Raw genomic sequence first — 27,148 nt, 5'->3', positions numbered from 1 at the left:
GAGCTGGGCGCAGTGGCACACGCCTATAATCCCAAAGGCCCAGAAGGCTGAGACAGGAGGATCATGAATTCAAAGCCAGTCTCAGCAACAGTGAGGCACTAAACAACTCAGTGAGACCCGTCTCTAAATAAAATACAAAATAGGGCTGGGATGTGGCTCAGTAGTTAAGCACCCCTGAGTTCAATCCCCAGTATTCCCCACCAAAAAAGAAAAAAAAACAACAAAACATTATTATTGCTGCAGGTATATACGTGACTGCATGACCAATGTAATTCTGCAACCTGTACATTCAGAAAAATGAGAAATTATATCCCATCTGATTCAAATGTATGATATGTCAAGATCATTGTACCATCATGTGTAATTAATTAAAACAAATAAATAATAAAAATAAAATAAGAAAAACATGAATAATAGCTGCTTTCCTAGTATCTAATGCCTGAGATAACAGGGAATATATAGATTAAAAAGAAGATTTAAGAAGTACACAGGTAAACTGATTATTTATTGAATTAAAAATCACACTATATATAAAACAAATCTCTATGCAGAGATTTAATGCATCATAATATATAAAATATTTTTAGAAAGCCAAGATGCAAATTACAATGATTATGAATATAAAATTAAAACACTCTCCAAAAGTGATTTATTTGGCTGTTCTTGTTCGAAGTCGTCGTTTGAGAATCTGGTGATCACTTTCCTTCACTTTCTGGTCCATCAAAATCTGAAATTAACAATTTGAGCTTTTCAAAACTTATAGGCAAAAATAAGAATATATGTGCTTATGTGCTTAATTATTGACATAATAACAACATGAGTCTTTTTGTCCTCTTAGACTATAGGTATTCCATCTTCTATAAAAACACATGCAGAATATTTTGTAAAAGATTCATTCAATGCTAGCTAATTCCAGGATTAAAATAACCTACAATCCTATTGAATTCAAAGATAACGTCTTACTATCTCAGTTTTATCAGTACTATAATCATGTAAACAAATGATAGAATCTAATTGAACCTTTAGAATTTTAGATAAATAAGTGTGTTTTTAGATTAAAAACTCTAGTTGGAAAAAAATTTTTTTCTACTTTGTTTTGTGCCTCTGGAAATAATTATCATATTTAGAGATAAAAGCCTCAAATCAATTTTATAAAATGACCTTTCACAGCAACATATAACTTAAAAAGTAGAAAGCACACAATACTGCAACTAAGGAAACAAATAATATTCAGCCAAGGAAGGAAATTATGTACTAATAAGACAGATGGGAAAAAGTGACTAAGAGAATAGTGCTTTGAACAGCATGTCCTAATTAACCCTAATTCTTTACCACTTGCTTTTGAGTGTCAATCTCATATCTGATAGCTACTATTGCAAAAAAAAAAAAAAAAAACAACTCTCCTAATTTTTCTTGGCCATTTCCTGTTGAAGTTTTTTCCTTTAATTATTTTTCAACCTTCACTTTCATCCACAAAGCAAATGTAAGCATGACAGAAAATTAGAACCTTCCATGTAGAGCACAGACTGTTCTGAATGAGGAGAATGAGTCACAGAGTCAGGGTGACAACTCCCATCTCTTCTTAATAAAGTCTAGAAGGCTTAAAAAAGAAGGTGGGAGGAAATGGCTAAATGTCAATTCTATATTTTTACCAAGCATACTTGGACCCAGATGTGTGCAATTCTGATGATAAACATAACAAAGAAAAACAGATGTTAAAGGCCAATAAATTACTAAATAGTGATAATTCTATTGATGAAAATATATTCCTTGGATGAGGTTTCAAATGCAAATGAATGGCACTTACATACAGTAATACAGCATTTATATTTAATTCCTATAAGGTTATAATAGGAATATCTGATCAAAAGTATATAATCTGATCAAAAGTAAAATGTTTTAAATGATCTGGGATCTAAAGGATAGAAATTCAAATCAATCAAAAATTTGAATTGTAATGAATACTTCAAAATTAAAATGACCATGAACAGTTTTAGTTTTACATTGATGAAAATTGAAATACTAGCTTACCACTTGGCCAGATATATCAATAGGAGATGAAATTTCATTTGTGTACAATTTCCGTTTGGCTTTTTTTGGTTGAGACACATTTTCTTTAATTGCTTCTACATTTGAGACCTTTGAAGAGCTCATTGTTTCAATTATCTTCTTTGCTATACAAATTAAAATGAAAACAATGCAAAATATGAATGATGAAAGGACATGAAGAGATAACTGATTAAGAAAAAAGTTAAATGCTTCAGAAACAAATAATGATCATCAGTAATGGGGGAGTGCAAATAAATAAATAAAATAATATATGAATAATGTTCAGGTGGAAAGCTCTGTAAATTATAATGTATCAATAAAACTCATTTTTTCCATCAATGATTTGGAAAAGATTTATGCCATGTTAAACTAGAAAGTAGAATCGTATGTAGCATTAAGGCCAGAAAACTTCTAGAATTCATTAATTTGGCAAAGTAGCCAGATATAAAATTAACACCCATAAATCAATTGTGTTCCTCTACGCCAGTGATGAATCAACCAAAAGAGAAATTAGGCAAAGTATCCCATTCACAATAACCTCAAAGAAAATAAAATATTTGAGAGTCAATCTAACAAAAGAGATGAAAGGTCTCTACAATGAAAACTGCAGAACATTAAAGAAAGAAATTGAAGACCTTAGAAGATGGAAAGATCTCCCATGTTCTTGGATAGGCAGAATTAACATTATCAAAATGGCCATACTATCAAAAGTGCTATGCAGATTTAATGCAATTCTTACTAAGTTTCCAATGACATACTTCATAGAAATATGAAAAGTAGTCATGAAATTCGTTTGGAAAAATCAGAGGCCCAGAATAGTCAAAGCAATCAACAGCAAGAAAAGTGAAGCAGGAAGCATCACAATACAAGACCTCAAATTTAACAACAAAGCTATAGGAATAAAAACAGTATGATATTGGCACCAAAACAGACAATGAAGACCAATGGAACAGAAGAAAAGACACAGAGACAAACCCACACAAATACAGTTATCTCATACTAGACAAAGGTGACATAAACATACATTGGAAAAAAGATAGCCTCTTCAACAAATGGTCCTAGGAAAACTGGAAATAAGTATGCAGTAATGAAATTAAACCCCTATTTCTGCACAAAACTCAACTCTAAGTTGATCAAGAACCTAGGCATTAGAATACAGACCCTGTGCCTACTAGAAGGAAATGTAGGCCCAAATCTCTACTATGTTGGCTTACGAACCAAATTCCTAAAGCACAAGCAGTAAAACCAAGAATCAACAAATGGGATGGTATCAAACTAAAAAGCTTCTCCACAGCAAAGGAAATAACCAAGAACCTAAAGAAAGACCCTACAGAATGGGAAAAAATCTTTGCCACTTGCACTTCAGATATAGCATTAATCTCCAGGATATACAAAGAACTCAAAAAACTTAACACTAATTAAACAAATAACCCATTAAATAAATGGGCAAAGAAACCAAACAGGCACTTCAAAGAAGAAATACAAATGGTCAACAAATATATGAAAAAATGTTTAACATCTCAAGCAATTACAGAAATGCAAATTAAAACTATACAGAGATTTCATCTCACTTTAGTCATAATGGCAATTATCAAGAATTCAAGTAACAATAAATGTTGGCAAGAATGTGGGAGAAAAGGTATACTTATACATTGTTGGTGGGACTGCAAATTGGTGCAACCACCCTGGAAAGCATATGGAGATTCCTCAGAAAACCTGGAATGAAACCACCATTTGACCCATCCCACTCCTTGGTATATACCCAAACCATTTAAAAATCAGTATATGATAGTGATGCAGCCACATCAGTGTTTATAGGAGCTTAATTCACAATAGCTAGGCTGTGGAACCAACCCTAGGTACCCTTCGATAAATGAATGGGTAAAGAAAATGTGGTACATATATACAGTGGAATATTATTCAGCCATAAAGAAGAATAAAATTAAGGCATTTATCAGTAAATGAATGGAAATGGAGACTATCATGCTAAGTGGACTAAGCCAGTCCCAAAAAACCAAAAGCCAATGTTCTCTCTGATATGTGGATGCTGACTCAAGATAGGCAAGATAGGAGGGAGGATAGAGGTTCACTAGATTGGACAGGGGAGAAAGGGGAGAAGAAAGGGGAAATGGAATGGGAAAGAGAATAGAATAAATCAGATATAACTTTCCTATGTTCATATATGAATACAAGAATAGTGTAACATCATGTACAACCACAAGAATGGAAAGTTATACTACATGTATGTATGTCAAAATACATTCTACTCTCATTTTTAACTAAAAAATAAATAAATAAATAAAGTGGTGGATTTAGTTCAATAGATAATGCATAAAGATGTACACAATGAACACTCAGTACAAATAATGTACAACTGTAAAACCTTAACTTAAATACACACACACACACACCACACACACACACATGGATAGAAACAAAACTGTTAATAGCTGATTTCTTCTAGGAAGTAAAAGAGGGATTTTTTTAATTTCCCACTTTGTACACTGGCTGTGTTGTTAATAGACAAATATACTGATTTCATTAGAAAACATATTTCCATGTGGGAGAATTCCCAAAAATAAAATCCTTATACATATATCAGATATATGTTTATATATATATGTATGTATATCCATATATAAATAAAATGTTTAAGAAAATACACTTAATGAAGAGTCTATTTATCAGGGGCCAAGCCTGAAAGAAATGAGTTTCAGGTATCAGAGTAGCCATTAAGAAGCTAAAATGATCCGAGCCTTTAACCAGTTGTCACAATAATATAAGCAAGAGGTTAGATCTCAGAAAACACCATCTCCTACCATCCACCAGTCAGGTCAGGTGGATCAGCACAGAAGCCAGGGTCACTGGACTGTGCAGAGAGTCCCAAACAAAAGGCGCTTGCAGTTTCATGTACCTTAGGGCTAGAAGCTTAGGGTAGGGAGATATAAGTGAAGAAGTACTGAGTCACAATGCAGAAAAGTTCTTCAAGTTGGCATCCCTTCTCCCTCCATAAGAAGTTGTTTGGCAGAGGCACCTTAAGAAGCCCCAGGGAAAAGGCTCTCTAAGGAGGCACTGAGGCTAGGAATGCAGGTGTATATAATAGCATGGCTAGCCAGGTCCTGAATCCTTGACAGTCACTCCCTTTTGAGACTATAAAGCACTGAATGTACACCAGTTCTTGAACAGGAAAGGAAGTTTTCTCTCAGGAGATCTACCAGGTCTTTGTGATTGCACCTGACTGGGCATGAAAACAAAATCACACATATGATTTTGGCCTGGAGCCAAACTCCTATTGTGTGCAAGCCACTATACCAAGTGCTGACATTATGAATTAAACATTTTGTCCTTGTGGAGCTTATACTCCACAAGGATAATAAGAAAATAAGATAATAAGGAAATAAGTGCTAAGACAGAAAAAAATAGGATTGAGTAATGAAGACTGAGTGAAGCCAGTGATGAGGAGGTTTAGTGAAAGGGATCTTCCTTCCTTCTCACAGCATCAGCTCTGAGTTAAAGGATGAGGAAGCAGTTACGGTGAGAGCAGTTATGGTGTGTGCCGGATAAAAGCAAACAAAAGAAGATGCAAAAGAATGCAATGATCACAAGGTAAGAGAAGTGGCTGGCATATTCTAGGAAGTCAGAAGTTGATATGATTGAAGCTGGCTAATCATCAACCATAGAATAACAGGAGATAAGATGGAGAGAGGGTCATAAATCAGGTCATGCAGAAGAATTGGGAAATCAAAGGAGTAACATAAAACAGAGCAATGAAAAGATCACTCTGGCTATCATGTACTGAATGGATAGAAGATGAGCTAGTCATAAAAGCTAGAAGACCAGAGATTCTGACTAATGGGTTAGTAGAGGTTATCAGAGAAGCAGGATTTTTTTTTCCTTTTTTTTCTATATTTCCAAGTGACCCACCACCACAGGTATGTATTGTAGTTACAATCCAAAATAGAAATATCTTATATTCTTAGAAATAACTTAAAAAAATTCATGCCAGCTATATTAATAAGAAAACTGTGGAAGAATCAAGTCAATCAAGTACTCTCTTGAAAACATATTCCTTTTTAACATATGATAGTCAATATAACTTAAATAAAACACAATCTTCTAATAAGAAGTCCCTCCTCTCCAAATTTAAATGTTTAACAGTTTGCTATTTATCCTTCCAGATATTTCCTATGCTCAAATTATACATTTTGAAAAAAAAAAAAAGTATTTCTTAAGAGTTTGAAAGGTCCAAAACTCTAAACTATGCACTAAAGCTATAGTAAATTTAAAAAGCACCTTAGAATATTTTCAATCTTTAAGAAAAGCAGTGATCTTCAATAGTTTAAGGTGATTTAAGGTTTCAAAATGGTATCACATTACATTTATTTTGATAATGACATATCTGTACAAACTAGATTTTCAGAAGCTGAATTTTTACTGTTTTTTTTTTGGCCTTAAATCTACTGGATGAGGCTATTAAGTTATTGGGTGTAGGAGCAAAACAAAAATACTTATTGAGACTAAGGGCACTGAACCAAGAAAATTTAGAAAACTCTAGAATAAAATTTTCAAAGTATTTTCACACAACCTATTAGACTCAACTCAATTGTCCCCCTGCCTCTGGCTCCTTTTTCTCCCCTATTCTTCATTTCTGATCTCTAATTCATCCAAGTGATCACACAAAAACCCACACCCCTACCCACCACCAATGATTCCTCCACATTCTACATGCCAGATACAGATTGCTTTCTGAAACTGCAAGAACATTCTCTATACATTTCTAGTCCTCTACCTGTGTAAAAACGGTTCTCTGTAGTTGATGTGCATATGTATATGTGTCCGTGTATGTGTGCGCAGCATATGATCTTAATATATACATAGGTATTAACATGTCCGCATTACACTATAAAGGAAAAAAGCATTATGTGTGTGATTTTTGTGAATTCAACAGATACTAAAAGAAATATTCCTGGCATATTACATTTGGACAGCAAATGCTTACACAGGTATAGGCCACACAAACACACACAAAGGATATACACAATAATACTAATAGTAATTATCTCTAAGGGGTGTTATCCTGCTAACATGTCAATACCCACTTCCTCCAAAAAAAAAAAATCTTCCCAAACCGCCTTATCAGAATAGTTTTCTCCCCTCCGATACCATCATGCCACTTTGCTTGGACCACTATTATATTAAGCAGCCTGCTCTATCTAGAACAACTAGTTAGATATAACCCTTTCTCTTCCAATACATAGTGAATATCTAGGTACATCATCTTTTATGTTTCTTCCTACAGTGTCTATCTGTTTAAAGCATAATATTCACTGAATAAAACAGGTTTTGAGTCAGTATACCAATAAGATATCAGACAGCACTGAATCTAACAGGAAGGGTCATTTAATTTTCTACAAACCTTTTGATTGAAGAATTGTTGGAGAATGTTGTAAAAAGTCTCCAAATTTCTGTAGTGTACCTTCTTTTTTCTTAGTGGCCAAGTTTAATGCATGACTCCGTAAAGAATATGTCTTTTTAGATGATGGATGTGTGGAAACCTAAATAAACAGACATTTTTTCTTATTGTAGATAAAAAATGTTATAAGGAAACAGTTATAGCCACAGTTAAATTAGAGAAGTTATGAATTCTTGGATAAGGAACTTGGGATTAAGTGCACAGAAGAAGGGTGAAAGGGCCAAAGAACAGAAAAATGAATTTGCTAGCTAGAGAGTTGAGTCAGAAGTGAGGCACTGCAGGACTACCTGCTGATGGCCAAATGCTAAAGGTCACATTCCAAGCTGAAGATAAATGAGTTACAATTGGACACACAGAATCTCTGGATAATTACTAATCAGAACTTGACTTCTTAATTTCCAGCTTCTATTTTCTAAATGCAAATGACAGAAATGGCCAATTTTATACAAATTAAAAGACAAACCTCTTGATCCTTTTTGACAGAAGAATTTCTATGCTCTGAAATAGGGAACTTATTAGAATTAGTTCTGGGTGTAGAATTCTTCTTATTCTCAGATTTCACCAAGTCCTAAAAATAATACATTTTAGCATTAGTTAATTTCTTGACAGTATATTCTTTGTCTAGCTCAAAAGAGAAAATCTATAAAATGCCATTTTATCACTTAAAACTGTGGTTCTTATCTGGGGTCAGTTTTGACCTCAGGGGACACTAGCTAAATATGAAGATAGTTTGGGTTGTCTTTGCAAGGGAGGAAGATAATGATAATGACAACTAGTGGGCAGAAGCCAAGGGCACTGCTAAACACCCCTGCAATTTGAAGGCTATCCCCACAACAAATATGTGTCTAGCCCAAAATGTCAACTGTGCTAAGGTTGACAAACTCTGACTGCAGATATGAATTTTTCATATACATCATAAATAATGAAGTTACCCAAGCTAAATGATATACCTAGAAGAGTTAACAAGTTTCATTTGAATCTCATTTTTAAAATAAAGTATAGTCAAGTTATATCTAGCTTTTCCCCATTCCCAAATCATACAAGCATCTATGTTTAAGACCTCTCACTGAAATCTGTCAACATCAAAAGCAAAACAAACTTCACACAGGTAAAATATGGAAATTGAGAATTATTAAAATTTTTCTTTCTTACTAAATAGGCATGGAATGTTACCCTTTGTTTCCCCTACACTACTTCACAAAGGACGAAATCCTTTTATAGGTATATTCACTGAATTTAACTGTTTTACATCCTAGTAATACCAAAGAAAATAAGCAGGAGGGTGGAGGGTAGAGAGAAGCAGAGGAAAAATCATGATTAAGCATAAAAATCCAAGTTACAAAGTAGGAGGCATAAGAGTCATAAGAAGCTGTCTTCATGAAAGGAGACAGACAAAAAGTAACCACAAGAAGCAAATAAACAAAGACTAAAAGGGTAGGACACTACATCCAGAGTATTCAATAAAGAGCTTTGCAGTCTTTACTGGATTAGAATACTGCTGTGTACAAATGATTTTTCACAAGAATCCATACAGTCAATTTATTACAGCAGTGAAGATATAGCATCATCAGTTAAAAAAATTAAAGTTTCTACATGATGTATCTAAAACTATCTGAAAATCTTTTCTGAAACACGTGCAAAGGATATATACCAACAATAAAGTGAACAGACTTATATATTTTATCCTTCAAATACTACACTCAATTTTTTTTTTCCCTTGGTGGGGACGGGAAATGGACCCAAGAAAAATCAATTTAACACAGATAATGATGCTACACAAACACTAAAGGTATTATATGTGTAGCAGCAAAACTACACCGAATAATATAAACTTGGCAAATTTATTACCTAATAGAGGGCCTCAATAATATGGTTAATACTATCTGCTCTTTCATCAGCTTGAAAATATACTATTCTTTAATGGAGTTAAACAAAATCAGCGAAAAGTAATGTTGCTAGAGTTTTATAATTAGTTTAAATGTAAAACAAATTACTTTAAAAGAAAATGTTTACCCTTTATTTATATCTACCAAATGCTGAGCAAAAGCTAAGCATTCTAAATTCATTAATATATTATTTCAAAAAGGAGGAAATTGAGGATGAGAAAGTTTATGTGACTCACCAGATCTACATGAATTAAGAGGTAAAAAAAAAAAAAAAAAAAAAAAGTTTGACAGCCCTACCATTCAGAAGCTGTAGTAAGAAAAAGTAAATAGTTTTAGCCTATTACTTTATTGACATCCAAATTTTAATACTAGTTGATGGGAAAAAATTTTCTCCTTCAAAACTTGCTAAGACCATGGAGACCTAACATTTTAGTTAAATGACAAAGACAAGTTGCTTCTCTAATTTCATTGTCATTCCTTTCCTCTTTCTCTGGAAGGAAAGTGATTAGTTTCAAAGAGACAAGTATATGGAAACCAGTCTCCAATAAAATCCACCATCTTGTGACCTATTACAGTTTAAATGAAAACAAGGAGGAAGTTTGTATTTTTACTCTTAAAGGGTTGAAAATATGCCTTAAAATTATGATTTGATCTCCTTACAAACAGAAAGGCAGTATAGCAGAGCTTAACTATACAAACAATAATAATAAGATTTGCTATTAAATTTACTCATCAATTAAATACTTACCTCCTCCATTTCATTACTCTTCCTTTTCCGGGCCTTAGAAATCTTAACTGTCACTGGTGTAGTACAACCAGGGTGTTTTACTGCCATTTTGTTTGGCTGTAAAGGTGTAAATTGAATCTCTAGCTCAGGTTTTGGAAATCGAGTACTCTGTTCGTTTTCTGTTGACACTTCACAAGAGTCAAGAACTACAGATCCATCCTACAATAAAATTAAAAAGGAAAAAATAATTTATTTCAGAATATGAATTTACAAGCCACAAAATTCTCTTAAATGCCTAATAAAGAAAATAAAAAGTATGCTGGGTCACAGAGAGGATAAGACTGAGTTATCATCAACACTACTAGATTTACACATGGAATGGTAAAATTGGAAGAAAGTGGAGCTGGGGGTCTAGCTCGGTAGTAGAGTGTATGCTTAGCATGCATGAGGCTCTGGGTTCAATTCCTAGAATCAATAAAAAATTGAGGGAAACTTAGAAATCAGCATTCTCCAAACTTGCATGATTATAAGAATTACCTGGAGACTTCATTTTAAAGAGTATAGGCCCTTACCACAAACCTACTTAGTCAAAAATCTCTGAGGAAAGTCCAGAATTTTTAACAAGCACCCTAATAATGGAAGACTTAAAGCTGGCTACAAATTCTTTGCTACTCTTCTCATTGAAAAAGGAAAGCTCTCATTCTCCTCTTGAATCGGTGCTGTCGTTAATGCTCTCTGTGGCAAATAAAATAGGGTAGAAATAATATACAGTTGTCTACGGTCAATGATAACAAGAATTCTAACCTCCATCCCGTCCTCTTGGATCACTAACTTCCAGGACATTTTCCCTCCTCAAAATCCAAACTAGAATATAGCCACTGTGTTGTGAAAAGCTCAGGCTATATATAGGCAGAGGTCTCATATAAGTTCAGCAGAACTCCCAAAATCAACTGCCAGCTATGCATGTTTGGGCTCTCAGCCTAAGTGAGCATGTTGATTTCATGAAGGCAAAAAAAGTACACAAAAGAACATGACAATAGGGTTCCCCAAAAATTATGAAATATACAATAACTTCTGGAATCATTAATAGGAAATTGGAACCAGGAGGTTTAGATAACACATATAAATTTATGGACAAAACAATGTTCTATTATATGTGATTGCCCATGTAATCAAGATTTCTGGATCATTTGTACAAACTTTTTGATTTGTATTAATCCCTAAGAGCAATACAAATTATTTGAAACTCTATCAAGAACTGTCAAGGAAAGAATGATTCATGCTATTTTCCTAGATTAAAATAAAATGCCTTTCTCTTCTCATTTGCTTAGTAAGCCTCTACTCACCATTAAGGTCTCTAGCCCACTTCCACAATCCACCAGGCAAATACACTGCATCTTCTGCAAAGTTACTTGCAGAGTTCACTTTCTATTACAACACTTAGCCCATTGTGTGTATAGCCTCAGTGCTTAGCAAACTTCCAAACACTGAACGCTCTGAATAAATTAGTTTAAAAATAAACTTAAAAAGCAGTTTTATCATCAAAAATGAAATGACAAAGAATTTTTATCTATTTCATATCCAATCTGAGAATCTCTATGTTATTCAGTAATTCGCTTCTAGAAGTCTCAACCCAATACACATTAAGGAAAATTAATGTGAGTATTAAAGGCTGGTAACAAAGTTATTATGTGGACACAATTCCCCAAAAACATACTATTTAATACAATGCTTACTAAAGGAACTTCTAATGAGAACAAATAATCACCCCTACTTTATCAGTTGTAGGATTTTCTATTTCTGATCATTAAGTTTGTGTGTATTAACAGATCTACTATTTTTAAGGAGATTAGCATCATCTGGGGATCTAATCTACCAAAAGATAAACCTCTAGTTTTCCTTCACACAGACCCATACACATACAGGTAATTATGAAGCAAGGTATCTGCAAGTATTGATTACATTTACTTGGAAGTGTTATAAAGTGACTAATGGTAGATAAAGAGAACAAAAAGAAAACCTTGTTACTGAATACTCACCTCTACTGCATTCCTGGAAATTTCAAAACTTGTTGACTGAGGTTCATTTTCAACTCCGTCGGTATCCACTGAAGTAATATGTCTGGGTTTGATATCTATGCTTTGTTTTTTCTAAAATAAGGAAATATTAAAGAAGTCATTATACTCTATGTACGTATAATATGTCAAAATACCTTCTACTTCATGCATAACTAACGAGAATAAAAAGTTTTTTAAAATGTCATTTTAACCTGAAAATACATAAAACAGCTCACATAAAGAATATAAAAACTGATGGACATGGTGGCACAAGCCTTTAATCCCAGCTTCTCAGAGACCGAGGCTGAAGGATCCCAAGTTCTAGGCCAGCCTGGGCAACTTAATGAAACCCTATTTCAAATACAAAAAGAAAAAAAGGCTGGGGATGTAGTTCAGTGGTAGAGCATTCATCTAGTATGTATGAGACCCTGGATTCAATTCCCAGCCAAAAAATAATAATCTCCCCCAAGAAATAAGAATATATATAAAATTAAGATTTGCATGGACCAAACAGTGAAAAAAAGTAAAGATTTCAATGACTACCTAACCTTCCTTCTACCTCTGTCACCCTCAGAGATTCAGAAAAGGCTCAGCAACTCTCTAGTCATTTCTGAGTCTAGTCTAAGGACAAATTTGTAAGATTACTTTCATCTTCCAAAATGTTTCATGTGCACTCTCTCATTTTACTTTCATGGCACCTTTCTAGTTAGGTATGGTAAGAATCATTATTCCTACTTTCCATGTGAAGAAACAAAGATCTAGACATATTAAATGACATAACCATGATCTGTACTGAATTGTAATTTAAACATCTTAATTATTTTTGATAACACAATTTTGAAAAATAGAGTCTCTTTGGGAATGTGATCACTTCAGGAGACTTTAGGAATAGAACCTATCTTATGGGAAAATTAGATAGAGAGTGTTCAACAAGAAAAGATTTACTTATTATGGCTTTCAGGCTTTAAGGCCATAGTGATAACCTAACACCATGATAATTAAGGTTTTCAGGCCATAACAATACCTAAATCTTTTCTTGGAGGACACTTCTCATCCCATTTTCCCATAAAGGAGGTTCAATTCCTAAACACTGTTTAAGTGATCTATAAAAAAATATCAGATTTTTAAACTTGGTAAGTTCCAATGTATATGTTATCATCACATCCATCAAAGCTTAAAAAAAAAAAAAAAATCAAACACATCTTTTATATCATTTATCCACTACTACCAAATAATAAAGATTCTCTTTAATTCATAATTGGGGAAAGCAACCAGCATGTATTGACTTCCACTGTAGCAAGAACTGTGATAAAATTTTATAATGCTCTCAATTAATTTAATAACTCTATTAGGGAGACATTGTTATAAACTGTTTTAGATAAGATTTAGACTGTTAAATAGTTTTCCCCAAAGGTACCAAAACAATAATAACAGTAATGATACCCAGTAGTTTTTGACTTTCAAGTCTGTGTTATTTATATAACGTGATACTACTACTTTTTAAAGGGACAGTATTTCTCTCAGAATTATTAAGACTTTTGATGTCTCTCTCTTCTCGCTCTCACATTTTTCCCTTATTGCTTAAGGATTTTGAGCAGAAGATATTTAAGTGCAGAAAGACTAACTTCAGATGAACCCTGATTCCATTTACTGGGATGTAGCACTGCAAAACAATTATCAGAGTTCTTACTACAGTGGAAGCCAGTGCATGCTAGTTGCTTTCCCCATTATGAAAGGCAATCCTCTTCATTTCAGGATTCCTACCCCCAACATATTATTACAAGTAACTGCTTGAAAAACTCATAATGTGCTACCATCATTGTGCTTACTTTCAAAATAATTTGTATCATGGATAGGCCCAAATATTCATGGTAAATCATATTTCCATATTTTAAAGATAAATTAGTGACAAAATCACAAATTGTTGATTTTCTAATTATTCTACATGGGAAATATAAACAAAACTTTAGAGAAAGTGCCACACCTCAAGCCTGGACAAATCAATCATACTGATAAACTCTGAAAACTCAAAATTCATGAGAAATATCCAGATTTTTTCAAACTCTGATTTTTCTCTGGTCTACTGTATTAATTAATTGAGGATAATCAATTATTTAAAATTTTTTTCTATGTTCAAAAAAGGCATGGAAAGAACAAGATTCTAAATCCCATCAACATGTACAACTATAGTACATCAATGAAACATGTAGAGGAAAAAAAAGAAGAAAGAACAATAATCTACTGACTATTTCAGAAACTACTGGTGTGATCTTTTTTAACTGTTCAATTTCATTATCCTTCTGTATGTTACTGGAGATCAGTGCTTTCAGCTGTATTTCTAAAGCTGCAACCAGTTGATCCCGTTCTTCTCTCCACTTTTGAAGGTCACTATTTTTCTCAGCCAGCTGTGCTGTCAGTATTTCCTAAACAATAAATAGAGAAAATATTGAACTAAACTACATAATGAATCTAAAATGACACTCTGAAAGCAACAAAATAGATAACAAAATTTGTAGTGAAGTGTAGATAAAATATTTACCTAGAAAACAAAATACATTTAATGTCCACATTATAATTATCCCTATTCCATCCTCAAAGAAATTTGTTTATTGGACATTTCTTTCAATAAACAATTGTAGATATAGCCTATAATCTGATACCAGTATTTCTACCAATATTTAGGAAAGAGAGGACAAAATTACAGTGAAACAAATGACAAATCCAATAGCAACAAACAATAAAAAATGCTTCATTTACAATGGGTTCAAAAAATCATGAAATACTAATAAATTGAGAAAATATGTACAAAACCTCAACATGAAAAACTATAAAGCACTGCTAAAACAGATCAAAGAACATCTAAATAAATGGAGAGTAAATCTATGTTTAAGGATCAAAACACTCAATGTTGTTAAGATGTCATTTCTCTCCCCAAATAAGTCCAAAGAGTCAAGGTAGTTTCAATCAAAACAAGCTGGATGCACATGTGTGCAGAAATAAAAGAGCTGATTCTAAGTTAAATGACAATACTGATATAGAACAGTCAAAATTACTTCGAAAAGGAAAAACAAAGAGGAAGCAATCAACTGTCATTTCAAGCCTACTGTAATAAAGACAGTCTGATAATGCCATAAGGATGGACAGAAAAATCAATAAAAGAGAAAAGAGGGTCCACAAACATAAGGTCAACTGACATTCTACTTAAGTGTCAAAGAAAGCAACACTGAAACAATGGTCTTTTAACAAAGGATACAGGAAGACCTGCATAATCAAATAAAATATAACCAACTCTAATCTTATATACTATATATAAAAATCAATCCTTGGACATAAGATTTATGGCAAAAATAGAAGAGCAGTGGGAAACAGTTGTTTAGTACTACCAGGTCAATTGGTAATGACTCCTATCTCACACAAAGCTTTCAAGAAATGATAAAAGTGAACATCTTCATGTCCTTGAGATTCATAAAGGAAAAAATTGGGAAAATTAACTACAATGAATTCTAGAACTTCTACTGATAAAAAACAGAGTAAGAGCATGAAAAAGCACTAAAAGAAGGCCCTTACAACACATTACCTAGATGTCTATCCAGAAAAATATAAAGAACTCCTACAAATCAACAAGAAAAAATTAGGCAATCCAACAGAAAACCAGGCAAGGGGACTTGTAAAAGCAAAGTCAATAAACAAATGAAATAATTTAAATCTTACTACTAATCAGGAAAAAAGCATATTAAAACCATTAAAAAAAGATTGACAGTATTTTGTGTTGGTGGGAACATACAGAACTGCAATACTAGTTTGGAGTACAATGGATACAATTATATTGAAAATCAGGCCAGAAATCCACTAGTTTCACATATATACATACTCTCTCATTCAGCAATTCTATTTTATATACATATGCAACAGAAGAATATGCACATGTGCACCAAGATACTCTTAATGCCAAAATCAGAAAACAATACAAATATCTTCAACATTAAAACAAATAAATGGTGGTATATTCATATACTGAAACAATCAGCAGTAAAAATGCAACATGAATGATTCACTCAAATGTCATTCCAAATGAAAAAAAAAAAAAACAAGACACAATGTATTCATATCTGACCATTTATACAAAATTCAAAATGAACAGAACTGAAATATAGCATTAAAAGACAGAATGATTATTCTCACTGACAAAGACGCAGAAGAGACAGCCTCTGAGATGCTGGAAATATTCTATTTCTTGAAATGGTATTAAATGGGTGCTGGCTTTATAATAATTCACTGAATTATATGTATGTTTTGTTTACTTTCTGTCTTATATGTTACAATCAATTTTAAAAATCAAAAATGTAATCCTTAAATGGCACATACACAACCTAAATATGGTTATAAAGAAAATGGGAGAAAGAAGCAAACAACTTTCCCTAAGACCAAAAATCCAAAGAGCTAGGCACAGTGGAAGACCTACAGTTTCCAGCTTTAGGAGACTGAAGCAGAACTGCTTGAACTCAAAAGACTGAGGCCAGCCCAGGCAACATAATGAGACCCTGTCTCAAAAAAACAAAAAAGAAAAAGAAAACTCCAAATGGGTTTTTCTATGTACATTATTTCCCAAGGTACCATTTGCTAGGAAAAATAGCCTTTGACAACTTATAGTTTTGATTTTACTTCTTGTCACTTATTAATGGTAAGTTTGACTGAGCTGTAGGACAGCAACAAAGAATCAGAAGCAACCTCTGTAGCAGCAGAATTCTGTTCAACCCAATATTTCTTTGCTAATAGTTTGGATCTAAAACTAAAGGCCCATGTGTTGAAAACTTGGTCTCCAGATTCACGCTGTTAGAAAGTGGTGGAATCTTCAAGAGGTGGAGCCTACTAGGAGATTATAGGTCATTAGGATAAACTCTTGAAGAGGATTGTGGGACCATAGTCTCTTCCTCCTTTTTTCACTTCCCCACCATTAGGGTGAAAGGTTTTCCAGTCACATGTTCCCTCCCATCATGATGTTACACCACAGACCCAAAGCAACAAGCCAACAGATCTTGGACTGAAAGCTCTCAACTAAGAGCAGAAAATAGACCTGCTATCTTTATAAGCTGATTATCTCAATATTTGTTACAGTACAGGAAGCTGCCCAACAGATTCCTAGAAATACTTCCAATCACATGGATTTAGTACATGAAATGAAACATATGACCATCTCAGAGATACAGTAATGGCAAGCATTAGTCTCAGATTTCTCATGACAAAAATAAAAATGCTGATATTCTACAGAAATATGACAATTAAATATAATGTAGTAGTCTGGATTAGATCCTGAACCCAAAATGACAGTAATTAGAAACCAGTAAATTTCAAATATGGAATATAATTTAGTTAACAGAATTATAAAGATTAATTTGTTGGTTCTGATGATTGTATTATTATGTAAGATATCAGAAATTCTTTTTAACTTTTCTGCAAATATGGATTTCAAAATAAAAATTTAATGTTAATAGGACCAAATGAAGTTTATTTTCACCAAAAAACACAAAAGAGAAAAACTCAAGAAGAGGCCCCATGCCTTCAGAAAGACAGATACTTCAAACAAGTCCTTTCTGAAAAATGGCTTCTGTTTTTTGGAGACTATATATGATACACAATTAAATGTAATCTGTCTACAAATCTACCATTGAGGGCTTGAGGGATGCTGCTGCACTTTTGCTTTGCTTTTCTACCTATGCTCTTGGGCCCAGGGACTGAGTCAGTGCAGTCAGTGCACTGCTTTGTGTTCCCTTTCCACTTCAGCCCTGGGTCAAATGAAGTCTTCTTTTCATAGAAAAGTTTAGCTTCAGTCAAGTTTTATCATAAGCAGAGAAAAGACCAACAGATAACAATATGACACTGCCAAGTTACTATTATGATTAATAAAACTACTTTTTTATTTAAATATGTTTGATGACTCTTTTTTCTGTGTGTCAAACAGTCTGACAATTAAAACAGGAAGAGTAAAAAAAGAAGAAAAAAAAAACACAAACAGGCTAAGATGGAATCACAGAGCTACAATTAGCCAATGAAAAACTAAACATCCTTTCTACCTATATTCTAGAAACTATTAACTTTTTACAAAGCCTTGCTAAAATTGACTTTTGAAGTAAAATACACTCACATTAGAATCTGCAGTTCAAAATGCTCAAAGTTTAAAATACTGTAGGGAAAACTGTAGCAGTCCAAAAGGAAGAGATTTTTAAATTCAGTATCTACATATTGAGAGACAATTTCCCAATTTGCTAAATGAACTGAGGACAGTTAGAACAAGAACGTAAGTGAAGCCAGTCATGGTGGTACAGGCCTTTGATCCCAACAACTCAGGAGGATGAGGCAGGAGAATCCTTAGTTTGAGACCAGCTTGGGAAACTTAGTGAGACACTATCAGAATAAAAAATAAAATGGGCTGGGGATGTATCTCAGTGGTAGAGCACCTCTGGGTTCAACAATTAGTACCAAAGAAGGTTTGGGAGAGGAACATAAGTTAATGTCAAGATAAACAGAAAAGTTATCTTACAAAATCAAAATTTTCCTTAATAAAAAATAAAAAAGAAGTCAACCACAGAGATTCTAGCAAAAAATCCCAGGAATAAATATAACAAACCATATAAAAGAAAGCTGACGAAATGCACCAAAAACATAATTGTTACCAACCACTTCCTTTTGTTGCTTTAAATAACGCTCCCTATCTTCAGCATATTTTTTCATGTCTTTGTTTCGTAGACTCTCAGCTTCTTTGACTTGAGTGATAAGCATCATTTTTTCTTCTAACCATTTCTTTCTATCATCTTTATATTTCTGCTCAGATTCCTGTAAATATATATAGTACCAAGTTATTATCACATGCTTGAGTTGTCAGTAATACTATCTGGTTTTATAACATTTTCATGCAACCCATCACTTTGTAACCTTTTTAAAAATTATAAAACAATTATTTTTATTTAATGACAAGATCAGAATTATTGTAGATTATAAAAAGAAATATTAGATGATGTATTTTCCTTTATAAAATTTATTTTGCTATAAACTGCACTTACAGATTTTATCAGTGAGCTTAATAAGAAATCATTTAAATTTCTGAAAGAGTTACAATTACTCAAGTCATCCTAAATTCAAGGGGGGCATTTTGTAGTGGTCACCTCTAATTGTACAGTTCTGAATATAAAATATTATTGGTATAGGAGCCAAATAAAGAATATCTTGTATAATAGGACTTTCATTAAAGGAACATGCAGAATAGCTGGACAGAGATTACAGATCAGTAATTCTCAAATTGGTTTCAACAGATCATCTAGGTTCTCAGGCATCTAATATTTTACATTCAAACTCTAAGTAAACTCCATTTGAAACAAACAAAAAAAAAAATCATCACTTTAAAAGTACCTAAAACCATAGTAGTAGACAAACTATGACAGTCCATTCCAAGATTAGAAAGTTTATAAACTAAGACATGGGCTTACATCTCAGAATTATGCAAAATACACCAATACTTTTCACTATAAATATCTTAATATGGTAGATGTAGTATTTTTCATAATAGCATATACAATTCATTAACTCCCATGGGGAAAAAAATGTTCCCTCATGTTGTTTTCTACATACAGCATGTTAAAGCTAAAAAAGAAAAACATACATAAATACTATTTAGTATATCCACTATTTAGTATGGTTTCATATGTATGCCAGTGTTCAGATACACAACTCTATTCTGGTTTAATAATTACACTTTGAAAAGATTAGTTTAGTCGTAATCAAAATAATTCTGCTGATTCTTCTCCATAGCAGTATTTTCTGCATAAGAAACTTAAGAAGTAGAAAAATAGAAACAAAAATATTAGAAACGATGACTTAAAAATTAAATGCATAAAATACAAAATTGAGGATCTAATAACTGCATTTTAATTAATGCACTTCTATCTTAAAATGTTTTCCCCCATGTTATTTTAACATGCGCTGAAAATTTTATTTACACACACACACATATTAATATTTCCCCAATATTATTTCACACATATCAGGATTAATTATAAAATATAAAACACTGAATACTTCTTATTGGAAATATTAATGAAGAGACAGATAGAAATCATACCTGTAATTCATCTTGAAGATTACTGAGCTTTTTATTAAGTATATCTGGATCATTCTCAAATTCTTTATTTGACTTTTTATTACTTTTGGTTTCCAGGTCTTTGCACTTTTCCTTCCATTTTTCCAATTCTGATTTGAAGGCACAAAATTATTTTAAAAACATAAAAAAGATATACCATGTAGAGATAATATGTGGCATGGGATATAGATAAAAAACAGCAGAGTCCAAAAATATACACCAATATGAAACTGAGACTATTTTTAATGGTTTTACTAGTACATTATATTATACATAACAGTTGGCTTCATTGTGACATTCAAACATGGACATAATATAATTTGATCAATCTCATTTGCCAGTAAAACTGACTATTTCTAACAGTTGAACTTGTTTTTAATATTTTTTTTAAGTATTTTAAAAATTTTCAATGGATCTTTATTTTATTTATTTATATGTGGTGCTGAGTATCAAACGGAGTGCCTCACACATGGTAGGCAAGCGCTCTACCACTGAGCCAACAACCTCACCCTCTCTAACAGTTGAACTTTTAAGAGTTCTTTCTGACTTCTTAGTGAAAAGAAACTACAGGGACTTCTCAGAAATTAAATGACTGATGTTCAATGTATACAGTATAAATTCACTTTACTATTAATTATGTTTTAAGTAGTTCTCAAAAAAAAAAAAAAAAGAAAGAAAGAAAAGAAAGCCAGGACTCTGAAAGTGGCTAAGAAACTATGAAGTGGAATGTAATCATCGTAATCATCATCATCATCATCACTTCATCCACAAATATATTGTTTTAGGGTTTACAAAGTGCTCTTACATTGATCATCTCCTTTAATCATAATAAGTATATATATGGTACATATGATCAGCAGCAGCATTTTACAGAGGATGACAATTAAAACAGGATAAGTATCTTGCCAAGGTCATACATAAAATGGCATAGGTTATTTCCTCATTCTAAATTTCTTGAAGACTAAGTGGAAGAACATATGTTCAGCATGCCCAAAGGCCTGGATTTGATCTCTAGCACCACAAAATACATAAAAACAAAATAAATAAATTTCTTGCCTTTTCTGCAAGAATCATACACCGTTTAATTATTAATAAGTGTTATATTTTTGTACATACTTATCTTATGTTGAAAGCAATAATACTCTTGAGTATTTATGAGATGTATAAGATAATGCTAAAAGCTTGATAAATGTGAAATTCAGTTGAAAGCCTAGTCTTATTTTTAACACATAGGGACAATGCAAGTTACTTGCAACTTAAAACTCCTAAGTTATTACAGAGTGTCATTATTCCTTCTTTACTATATACAATTTTACTTAAAGTGATTTTCATCACAGTAGAAATGACAAGCAGTAGGGCATTCAAAGAACACACCATTTCCCACTATAAATTATTATAAATTCCATATTACTTTAAAATGGGAAGAAATCTAAAAAAATTAAGAAACTCAAAGACTGTTTTGATTTACCTGTGGCCAGCCATTCAACTTCCTTTAATTTAGCTTCGAGCACTTGATCTTGTTCTACTTGAGTCTGTTCTTGTTCTTCTAGTGTCATTCTCATGTCTTTAATCATTTTCTCTTTAACATTTAAATCTACATATTTAAGAAAAATATTTTACAAATTAACATTTTCTAAAATTAAAATACTTTTATCAACTATAATAAATAAAAGTTCCATATACTCAGAAGCTTTATCTTGTTCACAGCAATATCCTCTGCCTAGAATACTAGAGGTAATACAACTGATTTACAGACCAAAATGACTGCAAAATAGATGAATGGAAAAGAAATCTTTTCAGATACAATTAGCAATTGCCAATAAAAAAAGGTTACTATTAATAAACACGAATCATAAGAATCTAGAAGAAAATTTATTTGGCAAGACACTTATTTTTAGCATTAATATTCTCAAGCCAAAACTAAAATCTTTACCTTCTAAAATTAAAAAAGACTCAATCCCAATTTGACCTTTTTTAAAAAAAATCTTATCTCAAGTAGATACTTTTTCTAGAAAACTAATCAAAATCAAATATTTATGTCTAGTATTTTTAAAACCAATTTCTCAGGAATGAAAGTGCTACTAGCCTTGCCAAAATTGTTTCTGGTCCTTGAAAAACTATTACAGTAATGACTTATAAAGAATTCTATTTTAAGTCACTGGCTCGAAGTGGTGCATGCCTGTAATCCCAGCATCTTGTGAGGCTGAGGCAAGAGGATTGCAAATTTAGAGCCAGTCTCAGCAACTTAGCAAGGCCCCACATGAAAATAAAAAGGGCGGGGGATATGGCTTAGTGGTTAAGTGCCCTGGGTTCAATCCCTGGTACTGGGGGGGGGGGGGGGTGGGGGAATTTGCTATGTTAACACTGTATGCAAGAAACAGAAAAAGAGGAAAGATCAGTTTGTTGCCTCTGATGATGGCACAGCACAGGACTCATTTCAAAGAACTAGTGCTGATGTCAGAGGTGATAAGCTAGAAATGTACAATTCAACTTGAGGCTGCTTTAAATTAGATAAACCCAAGGAACACCTCCCTCAAAGTGTACATAAAGCAAACTTAAAACAATATGAAGTATATGAAGTTGGAGCTGGGGCTCATTAGTAGAGTGCTCGCCTAGCACACGTTGAGAGGCACTGGGTTCGATCTTCAGCACCACATAAAAATAAATAAATAAATAAAATAAAGGTACTGTGTCTTAAAAAAAAAAAAAAAAAGGAATGTGGTTTAAAGAGGTGATTAAAAAAAAGAATAAAATAGATCTGTGTGTGATTATATGAATAAAGGTCCCCCCCCCCCCNTAGATCTGTGTGTGATTATATGAATAAGGGCCCCCCCCCCCCGAAAAAAAACCCTGCATTCTTGGTGTCTTTTGCTTGAGATAAAAAATTTCCAAAGGAAATATGATCTTTCATTTCCTTTCTTTCTCACAGGAATAAAGGCAAGTTGGAAAACAAAACAGGGCAAGTTGGAGAACAAAACAAATTAGTCTGGATAGAATAGAAAGATTATACAGTATTAGGCTAGAAAAAGGTATGATGGAATGTCAGGCTAGAGGGTGAAAGTTTATTGTGTGGGCAATATAAACTGAATGAAAGCATTTAATAGAAACATGACACATGAAAGAAGAATTTTAGAAAAATTTAACCTAGCTGTATGGTTATATGAGAAAGTATATTTGATATAAGACCTGCAATGGGATAGGACAAAACTGAGAAGCCACTGGGAGAAAGTAACAGAATTTAGATACTGTTATCTGAGTGTAAGGGTAAACAATAGATTATTTAAATGAATGGGCAAAACAATTTTCTGTGAAAATTCAAAGAATAACCATTTTAAAGTCTGTCCCAACTATTTACCTCTACCATATAGCATGAATATAGTCATAGCTAATATAAAGAAAAATGTGTGTTCCTATGTTCCAATAAAACTTTATGTTCAAAATTAGGTAGAAAAGATTTGATTAGAGAACTACCATATACTAATTCCCTGGTCCAAGCAATGGAAACAGAAGAGATCAGTAGTGGCAACTGATATTCAGAAGGTTAAGATACAACAAGCAGAATCCAACTTTTGGATCCTAAAACCAGACTCAGCACAAGAAAAGAAAGCTATCAGCCAAAATCCCTTATGAATACTGATGAAAAATTTTTCAACAGAATAATAGCAAACTGAATCTAGCAAGATATAAAACCATTCTATACCATAATCTCATAGGATTTATCCCAGGATTTAAGTTTAGCTCAATATATAAAACTAATCAACAAAATGCAATGTATTGGTACAGAACAAAACTACAGCAATCATCTAAACAAACATAAAAAAATCTGACAAAATCCAACAATCTTTCATGATAAAAACATTCAACAAAGTAAGAATAGAAGGGAATTCTCTCAACCTGATAAAAGAAATCTGTAAAAACTCATACCTAACATTATAAAAATAAGAATGTAAACTCTCCCCGAATATCAGGAAGAGGACAAGCATGTCTGTTCTTACCACCTCTTGTCAACAGTGTTCTACAGAGTTTAGCCAGAGAAAGCATGCAAGAAAAAGACATAAGGCAAATAGATTAGAAATTAAGAAATAAAACTATTTCTATTTGTAGAAGACATGACCTACAGATAGAAAACCCAAAGAAACACACACATACAAATAACCCGAATATACATACATTTTGTTAGCATCCACAAACCAGGTCAGCAGTCACATAATATAAGACTGATATAATTAAATACAATTTATGCACTAGCAGTGAATAATCCAAAACTGGTATTAACAATTCCATTTTTTTTAAAAAAATGAGAATGTAGGTAAAGTTTTTTTAAAAACCCATTCTCAACAGACAGATGTTCAAAATTTATATACTGAAAACTAAAGACCATCATCAAAAGAAATTATAACTTAAATGAAAAGACATCCCTTATGCATGATTAATATGGTTAAATACTAATCTCACCAATTAGATCTACAGACAGCATAATCCCCTCTAAAATTCTAAATGGCTTTTTTTGGTAAATTTACAGGCAGACCTACAATTCATGTGGAAATGCAATACACCCCAAATCAACAAAGACATCTTTAAAAGGTGGGAGAATTCAGACTTCCCAATTTCAAAATTTACTACAAAACCACTGTAACGATAAGATAAAACACAAGCATAAGGACAGACATATAGATCAATGGAATAGTAATGAAAGCCTGGAAAGTGCCAGGCACAGTGGCGCACACCTATAATCCCTGCAGCTCGGGAAGCTGAGGCAGGAGGATCGCAAGTTCAAAGCCAGCCTCAGCAAAAGCAAGGCAACAGTGAGACCCAGTCTCTAAATAAAATACAAAGTAGGGCTGGGGATGTGGCTCAGAAGGCCTGGAAATAAACATTTATAAACCACTTATTTTCCACAAAGCAGTAGAGATAATGTAACCAGGGAAATTACAGTTTTTTCAATAAATAAGGCTGGAACAACTGACTATCCATATACAAAATAATGAGGTTGGAAACCTACCTCACATAATATACAACATTATACTCAAATACATTAACTCTAAATGGGCCAAAGACTTAAATATAACAGTTAAAAGAATATTTTTCTATAAAAGTACTCTTTCTATAAAAGAGTACACAGAAGACTGGTTTCTTAGACATGACACCATTTTGACTGCACAAGTAACTAAAAGAATGTAGATAAATTGGACTTCATCAAAATTTTGGAAAATGTTTGTGCACTGAAGAACACTATCAAAAAAGGGGAGCAGGTGGAACTCAATGATAAAGCATTTGCTTAGCATTTATAAGAACCCTTTCCAACCCCAAAAGAGTCACTCCAGAACAGGAGAAACATTAGCATATCATTTATCTGATAAAGGTCTAGTATTCAAAATACACAAAGCATTCTTACAACTCCATAACAAATGCACAAATAATCAATTTTTTTGTTGTTGTTACCAGAGATAGAACTCAGGCTCTTGACCTCTGAGCCACACCCCCCACACCTATTTTGTATTTTATTTAGAGACAGGGTTTCACTGAGTTGCTTAGAGCCTTGCTTTTGTTGAGGCTGGCTTTGAACTGGCTATCCTTCTGCCTCAGCCTCCCGAGCTGATGAGATTACAGGTATGCACCACCATGCCCAGCCAAAAAACCCAATTTAAAAATGTGAATTACTCTAAAAATAAAAAAATAGTCAATATCATAGGGAAATGCAAATTAAAACCATGATATACCACTTTATACCTACTAGAACATCAGGCTAAAAAGCATCCCCAAAATTCATGTCCACAATTATGAATAGATGGATATGATTTTATTTGGAAATAGGAGTTTTGCAGATACAATCAAATAAAGAATGAGCGCATAGTAGATTTGGATGGGCCCTAAATCCAACACAAATGGTGTGCTTATAAGATAAAAATTTGGTAGAACCAATGGAGAGAAGACACAGATATACACAGAGGGAAGATACCATGAGAAGACAAGAGGCAGAGATTGGAATCATGCTGCTACAAGTCAAAGAATACCCAGAATTGCCACCATCTATCAAAAGCTAGAAAGGACAAGAAAGGAGCCCTTCCTAGACTCTTCAGACAGAACATAGTCCTATTAATACATGTACTTCTGGCCTGTTACTGAGAAAAAACAAATTTCTGTTTTAAGCCATCCAGTTTGTGGTACTTTGTTAGAGAAGCTTATGAAACTAATATAATTGGCAATAATATTTCTAAAATAAAAAAGTACTAGTGATAATAACTGGAACCCTCACCTTTTGCTGGTAGAAATGTAAAATGATGCAGCTTGTTGAAAAAAAGCAATTTGGTGGGCTGGGGTTGTAGCTCAGTGGTAGAGTACTTATCTAGCACATGTCAGGTACTGGGTTTGATCCTCAGCACCACAATAAAAATAAATAAAGTAAAGGTAATGTGTCTATCTACAACTAGGGGAAAAAAAAAAAAGCAGTTTGGCAATTCCTCAAAGTTATCACGTGACCCAGCAGTTACCCTCAGTAGGCATACAACATCCCAAAGAGAACTGAAAACATGCACATAAACTTGCACATAGTTTTACTCTAAAACTTGTACGTAGAAACAATCTAAATGTCCATGAACTGATGCATAAATAAAATGTGGCTTATCCATAAAATGAAATATTTATTCATCCATAAAAAGGGATGACACATGACATGGATGAAAATTAAAAACATTATGCTAAATTAAAGAAGTCAAACACAAAAAGATATATATTATATGAATCCCCTTAACATACAATCTCTACAATAGGCAAATCCAAAAAAAATGAAAAGTAGATTTGTAACTGACAGGGGTTGGAGGGAAG

General features: G+C 33.0%; 1 protein-coding gene across 3 annotated transcripts in view; it reads right to left on the bottom strand.

Moving 5' to 3' along the window:
- Window positions 1-326: 326 nt before the first annotated feature.
- Window positions 327-27,148, bottom strand: part of Kif20b (kinesin family member 20B) — a 62,041-nt gene continuing 35,219 nt past the window's right edge. For 2 of the 3 annotated variants that reach the window (XM_015500110.2, XM_048801727.1), the window contains exons 23-32: window positions 21,792-21,917; window positions 20,306-20,433; window positions 18,868-19,023; window positions 14,439-14,615; window positions 12,175-12,285; window positions 10,157-10,354; window positions 7,986-8,090; window positions 7,466-7,604; window positions 2,032-2,174; window positions 327-727 (exon numbers count right to left, since the gene is read on the bottom strand). In XM_015500110.2, coding sequence (XP_015355596.1) covers window positions 650-727; window positions 2,032-2,174; window positions 7,466-7,604; window positions 7,986-8,090; window positions 10,157-10,354; window positions 12,175-12,285; window positions 14,439-14,615; window positions 18,868-19,023; window positions 20,306-20,433; window positions 21,792-21,917 — 1,361 coding nt within the window. In that variant the 3' untranslated portion in view covers window positions 327-649. The remainder of the gene's footprint in view (window positions 728-2,031; window positions 2,175-7,465; window positions 7,605-7,985; window positions 8,091-10,156; window positions 10,355-12,174; window positions 12,286-14,438; window positions 14,616-18,867; window positions 19,024-20,305; window positions 20,434-21,791; window positions 21,918-27,148) is intronic. The other variant, XM_048801728.1, reaches the window with a different exon arrangement.

The sequence above is a fragment of the Marmota marmota genome, unplaced genomic scaffold (genome assembly GCF_001458135.2).
Source record: "Marmota marmota marmota unplaced genomic scaffold, marMar, whole genome shotgun sequence".
NCBI lineage: Eukaryota > Metazoa > Chordata > Mammalia > Rodentia > Sciuridae > Marmota > Marmota marmota.
This window is presented reverse-complemented; position numbering and strand designations above follow the sequence as displayed.